We start from the raw sequence: 6,713 nt of genomic DNA on the forward strand, positions 1-6,713 counted from the left end.
AGCCAGAGGAGGTGAAGCTCTAGGGCCAGGCATGGGCAACACGCCGGGGGCCGCTGATGGCTGGCAGGATGCAGCTCACAGCTTCGGGAAGGTCCCATTTGGAGGCGGCTGGCAGGAGGGGCACCAACGTCAAGGAGGTTCCAGCCCAAGGGGAGCACTCAGGTCAGGGTGGGGGTGGAGGGCCCCAGCCCCCCCCCCCCCGAGGGATGCTGGGGAGGGGTCCCAGGCCCGGGAGGGATAGCTGCTTCAAGGGGAATTACAGCCTGGGGGAGGGAGCATCCTTGCAGAAGGCAGGTGACAGTCTTGAAGGGGGTCCCAGTCTCAAGGAAACACTGGAGGAGGGTCCTAGCTCCCTGGAGGGCAGGCTGTGGGGAGGGAGCACCTGAAAGGCACACCAGGGGCCTGGGTCCCCGGGCGGTGGTCCCACCTCCGGGCCCCACACTGGGGATTGGGGGGCTTGCTGGAGAAACATGGAAGATTCCAGCAAGGGTGCTGGGGGTCCGGGCCTGGGTGAAGGGTCCCCGGACTCTGGAAGTGGGAAGTGCGCTGAGGGGGGGAGGTGTCAGAATTTCGCGGACAGGGGGGTTGCCACAGGTCTTGGAAGGCATTAAGGAGGACCGAGCACAGAAGGGACACAGCTCCAGAGAAGTTGTGTGCTGGGGGACCGGGAGCCCAACTTGACTGGAGGTGGGTAGTGACCTCCGGGAGTCTCCCGCCAGCACGGCAGGCTAGGGCCCGCCTGCAGTCGGGCCCCAGCCTAGAGGAGGCGTCCCGGGGGTTCCCAGCACGGTGAAAGCCCCGTCGGGGGTCCCAGTCCTCGAGGAGATCAGAGGGGGGTTCCCAGCGCGAGAAGTTGGCCGCCCCCGCCGGCCCCGCGGTCCCTCACCTTCGAAGAAGCGCTGCAGCGCCTCGGTCTCGTCCACCACCTCCATGTCCGGCCTCCCGGCGCGCACTCCGCCCCGGCCCCGTTACAGCCCGGCCCGGGGGCGCGGCATCGCCGGCGCGGCCCGCGCGACAGTCCCGGCTCGGCTCCCGCTGTGGTCCCGCTGCTCGGCTGCCGCGCTCGCCCCCTGCGCTGCCCTGGCCCGGCCCCCGCCCGGCCCCCGCGCCCCGCCCGCCCGCCCGCCGCGCTCTGCGCCCTCTGCCGGGCGGGGCGCGCGGCCCCCCGGGAGGCGCTGGCCAAGGGTCCTCCCCTGGTGGGGGATCGCCGGGCGACCTGGCCTCGTGCAGGGAGGGAAGGGCCTGCAGGCTAGGCTGGGGTCGTCCTCCCTCTCCCCTTGGGCAGGGGAGGATCGCAGGATTCTGAATCCTAGATTTTCAGATCCAAACCTCAGAGACATCCTCCATTTACTCTCCTTCCCCACCCTCCATCTCCGCAATAATAATAATCAGAATTTAATGAGCATTTGTTCTGTGCCGGCCTGTGCTGAGCACTTTACAGGGCTTGTCTCATTCAGTCCTTATAGGTATCCTACCAAAGAGACACTAGTATGAATGTGATTTTAGAGATGAGGAAACCGAGGCTCAGCGACAGTATGTACTGTGTGAGCGACTGACGCTGGAAATGTCCCCTGTGTTGTTTGATATGGTAGCCGCTAGCCACGTGTGGCTACTGAGCGCTTGGAATGTGACTACTTGAGAGGAGCTGACTTTTCCACTTTAGTTCATTGTAATTGGGTTAGATCTCGATAGTCGTGGGCGGCTACAGTACTGGATAGCACACGTCTAAGTGTTTCAAGGTAATTAGGGTCAAACCAGCATTCGGAGCCAGATGCCGGTCACCTGGGAAGCCGTCCTCTCAGCCACTGTGTCCCGGTGTGGCCGGTGGGACCCCAAGGTTTTACATCCAGGAGCGTCCTGTATCGACCCACTTCTCTCAGCCGCCCGCCTCTGCCCTCGGAGGGCCTCCTCATCTCCGTCCCGCCCACTACACAGCCTCCCTCGTCACTGATCCCTCAAACCCTTCCAAATCAGCCTGGCCTGTGGTGGCGCAACGGATAGAGCATCGGCCTGAAACACTGAGGTTGCCGGTTCAAAACCCTGGGCTTGCTGGGTCAAGGCACACACAAGCAAGCAATGAACATCTACAGTAAAGCAACTAGACTTCTCAATCCCCCCCCAATAAAATCAACAAATAAAATCTTAAAAATAAATAAATAAAAAATTTTAAAATTAAAAAAAAAAGGAAATCAGATCATGTCAATTCCTTTGCTAAAACCCTTTGCACTCAAAACAGTATCCGAACCTCTTGCCCTGGTTCCCAGGGCCTTGTACGGTCTGGACCACTGATTTCAGCTCCTACTTTTCTGTCCACTGGTCACTAAGTCTCAACCACCAAGACTCGAACATGGCGCAGGAGCTAGACACGTGCTGTTCTGTCTGTCAATCTTGAACCCACACGGCGGATTCCTTCTCAGCACTCGGGTCCCAGCTCACACGTCGCCTCTCCGCCACCCTGTCTAAAGTGGCTGCCCCTGTTCAGGCCTTCCTTTCTCACCATAAAAGAGTTTTATTTAGTGTTTGTTATTATCCTTCTCACGCTAGAACGGAAGCCCTATGAGGGTAAGAGATTTTTCTGGCTTGGTCATGGCTGTAGCTTCAGGACCAAGTACACACTACCTGGCACACGGTAGGTGTTTGAGAAATATGTGTTGAATGAATGGATGACGGCATTTTCAAAGTGCAAAGTCCTGGACCTCCGAAACCTTGGAAGCCGGGAATTCTGGAATCCCAGAGTCAGTGAGTCATCTCACTACGGAACGCCTCAACTCGGACCCAGCAAGTCAGAGCTGGAAAATCCGATCCCACCACGCTGCTGTTTGACACGCAACACAACTGACACTGTGGCCCAGAGGGACAGGAGGACCTCCGGCAGAGCAGATGGCAGCCGACTCACCCTAGAGCTCTCCCCTCTGCCAGCCAGGGGCACCCCCAGAGGAAGAGGACGGGGACACGCTGGGCTGCCCGGAGGGGCTGGGGTGAGAGCCTGCCAATCCGCTCCCACCCAGGCTGCCCCCCCCTCCTCAGTGGCCAGCGAGGGGGGAGGGGTGGCCGGGGCCTGAGCCCCAGATGTGGCCCAGTCAGCCGGCCTGTGGCCACTGCTGAGGAGGGTCAATGCCATGACAGTTCTGCAGCTGGGGGAGGGGGTGCCCAGGCCGGCGGGTGTCTCACAATGAGGTTTTGTCCCCTGGGGGCCTCAAACTGTTGCTCTTAGATATATAGAATGGGATTTTGCTGGAGGCCCCAGCTGTGTGGGCCCCCACCCCGCCGGGCAGGGCTGAGAGGGGGGAGAGGGCCACACTGAGGCGCCTATTCTTCCCCAGCTGATACACCCCAGAGGTTCCTCTCCCTCCGCAGCCTCCCTGAAGACAATTGTTATTCTCCGCGCTGCCTCTCCCCCGCCTGGGTCGGGCTCGCCATGCGGACGAAGTAGACACCCACCTGCGCCACGTGATTTTTGAAAATGAACTTATTTTAGGAGTGGCCCAGGACCAACTGGAAAACCAGCTTCTTTATAAACCTTCCCCACCCACAGGTCTTTCAGTCCTGTCCCACGTGGTGCCAGAATATTCATCATTCAAGGGCCATCCCCAGGAAGCTAAGCCTTGCCCTCGTCTTGGTCATCAATGGGTGGGGCTGGGGGAGATAAGGGTATTTCATCCCCAACACCCCAACTCCTCCGGCTGGCTTAAGTCTCTGGGGAGCCTCCCATTCACCCCCAGGGAGCTGGCCTGGTTAGGGGCTCAGGTCCCGACATCTCCCCCGACTCCACCAGGCCACTGAGCAACTGTCCCCAGGGATTTTCATCTCTGGGCTGGGGGAAAGGGGTGACTGAAATGTCCCAGACTCGAGGGCTCAGCCAAGAGTTAAGGATGCCATCCCCCAACTCACCCAAACGGGGCCGAGCCTGTGGGGGCAGGGCAGTGACTGGGCTGTTGAGGCAACCCCAGGGAGACTGGTATCACCAGGGCCTTGAGGGGCCCGTTCGTGGAAAGGAGTTGCCCTCTGCACCCGCTCCCTACCAGCCACAGTGAGTGAGGGACCATTGAGCCCAGGCCCAGCAGGTGTGGCTGTCCCCTGCGGCTGGCTCCGCCATGCTCCAAGGTCCTGTCCTCTGCTCCTTAGAAGCCTCATCTGTACATCAGCCCATTTCCCCACCTCAGTGTAGGTCAGGTGCCAGGGGAGTGATCAATGTACATCAGCCCATTTCCCCACCTCAGTGTAGGTCAGGTGCCAGGGGAGAGATCAGAAAACAGTGCTTTCTATGATCCCAGGTCAGTTCCCAGTGTCCAGTGTTGGCCCCTGAGTGGCAGTAGGAGCAGGAGGAGGAGGCGGCAGGATGGGAGGCAGCGCTGGGGAAAGGGAGGCAGGGACCTAAGGGTTAATGAGTAACAGGCTGGAGGCCGGCCCAGGGGAGGGTGGGGCTCAGTGGACCGGCCAGCCTCCCTACGCAGCACTCCTGCCCTCCCACGGGCCCCCACAGCCCTGGCATCCACCCGCCTGACAGAGACACCCGAACGGCGGTGAGTGGGAACCCGGAGAGTCAATGAGGCCAGGGGCCCAGCTTCACTTGATCCGGGTGAGAGGGCACACCTGGGCCTGGGGGCCCTTACTCACTCTCCCTCCCTTCACCCTCCCAGCTGAGACGGAGGGAGCGGCCGAGCGGCCTGAGTGGGCACAGGGAGGCACGGTGGCACCTCAGCCTCTCCCCGAATTGCCCCTTGTGAAAGTCCCTCCCCATTCTGCACTCTGGCTGTGTGACTTGGGCCAATCACAGAACCTCTCTGGTCCTCAGTTGCTTCTCCTTCTGCTCCACTAATTGGACAGGACGATTTGCACACCGAATGAGACTCCGGGGTGGGGAGAACTTCTGAAAACCACTAGGCGAGCGTGGAGGTCAGAGTCCTAGGTGGGGAGGTCTGCATTCCGGTTAGATCTGTCCCTACCACCCGAGGGACCTGGAGCAGGTCTTCGCCATTATCTTGCCTCAGTTTCTTCTTCTGTTCAGAGCGGACTTGAAGGAAGACAGGCACAGTTCCATCATCCTTCCCAACTCCTCACCAAGTAGGGCTGCTCTGGACTCGGGGTGGGAGGGTGCGCAGTGTAGGGAAAAGGAGAAGGTCAAGGTTAGGTCAAAGCTTGGCTGGGTCAGTGCCTGGGCCAGACTGCCCCTACGGTGGGACTGGCTGGAGAAACAGCGCCATCTGGTGTACGAAGAGGGCAGGCCCGGACATGGGGCAGGCAGGAGGCCAAGGTGCCCACCTACCCTGAGGGCCTGGCAGCTGCTCCGAGGTCCTACTGTCCTGCAGCTAGGTGGGGCCGGGTTCCCTGGACCTGGCCGGGATTGTTGCACATTCCTAGGGAGGCTGCCATAAAAGACCTCCGGTGGTCCCCGCACACCCGGATGGAGGGTTTAGTGGAGTCCCTCCCCTGCCCTAGTGCTCAGCATGGGATGGAAGGGTGGGCAGTTAGACCAGCCTGGTCTTGAGCAACGTACTACCCTCTTTGACCCCACCTGCTGGGAAGAGAGGTCACTCAAGGCAGCCTGTGTGCTTCTACATCCAGTTTATACACAGCTCTATACAATATACAGAAACCTTTATATACAGATATATTTATAGAATAAGCTATATTAATTTGTCTCTCCTTTTTACAGCAATATTAGTTTGGATCTTTCATACATTAAGTACAAAAAAAAGGTCACGGGAGCATGGCACGTGGAGTGCGTGTGTCGGAGGGCCCGGCTGCTTGCTGGGGATTGCATACGGAGGCCGCCCAGGCCCCGGGAGGGCAGGCCCGCGCCCGGCTGCGGGCCGAGGGACAGAGGAGGGGTCAAGCTGAGCCGAGCTGGGGGGTGGCTCAGACCCCCCCGGGTGTTGTGGGAGGCGGGGAGAGACACGCAGCAGGCCCGACCTTTAGGCGGGAGCAACCTGGAGGTGGGCTGACCCTTGGGGGGGGGGTGTCCAGGGCTGAGTCCAAGTCTGCCCAGCCCCAAGCCTGTAACCCTGCGTGGCAGCAGCCTTGGGGTGGGGCGTCTGTCCCTGATGGCTCAGTCCTGGGCACGGTGGGCGCCACACCCCCTTAGAGGTCTCAGGTCCACCTTGGCAGAGGAGAAATTAAAAGGCCAGACCAAAAGTCTCCCTGCTATTGGCCAGGGTGCTTGTTGGAACGTTACTCTGATTTATAAATTTTTTTTTTTTTTTTAACTCTTAAGAGAGCCATTGATTTGTCTTGCTTCTGCGCTGGGCCCAGGCTATGCCAGCAGCGGGGCCCTCAGCAGGGGCAGGGTCCTGGAGCCTGGTGTGGAAGGGGTCACAGAGTGAGGAAGGCCCCGTTCTCAGGTCTCTGTGCCACCTGTCGGGGTGGACAGGGGTCCCAGGCAGGGTCTGGGCCAGTCGCAGGTGTGTGTGGGGTTGGGGTCAGGGTGCAAGCTGCAGACCCAGTGATCGTGAGCTGGGGCTTCTTAGTCAGCGAAGCCGAGCTGACCCAGGGAGGCCGTGGGCGGGGCCAGAGCAGGGGAGCATGCCTCCGAGGAGACGAAGGCACAGTGGGCGGTCAGCGCCTCGGCACACGGCACACGGGTTCTCCTGACCAGGGGTCAGAGCGGCAGGCTAGACAAGGGGAACGGGTGACGTCCGAAACTGAGCTTGCCCCTGGTCTCGGCCACATGGCGCTCACTGGCTGTGGCAGTGAGGAGAGGGCAGCTGGGCAGG

At 60.4% G+C, this 6,713-nt stretch overlaps 1 protein-coding gene across 6 annotated transcripts in view; it reads right to left on the reverse strand.

Moving 5' to 3' along the window:
- MYRF (myelin regulatory factor) overlaps window positions 1–1,089 on the reverse strand; it is a 42,550-nt gene extending 41,461 nt beyond the window's left edge. For all 6 annotated transcript variants that reach the window (XM_066360757.1, XM_066360731.1, XM_066360736.1 and 3 more), the window contains exon 1: window positions 887–1,089. In XM_066360757.1, the coding sequence (XP_066216854.1) occupies window positions 887–932 (46 nt within the window). In that variant the 5' untranslated portion in view covers window positions 933–1,089. The remainder of the gene's footprint in view (window positions 1–886) is intronic.
- Between the last annotated feature and the right edge of the window lie 5,624 nt (window positions 1,090–6,713).

Source organism: Saccopteryx leptura, chromosome 1 (genome assembly GCF_036850995.1).
Source record: "Saccopteryx leptura isolate mSacLep1 chromosome 1, mSacLep1_pri_phased_curated, whole genome shotgun sequence".
NCBI lineage: Eukaryota > Metazoa > Chordata > Mammalia > Chiroptera > Emballonuridae > Saccopteryx > Saccopteryx leptura.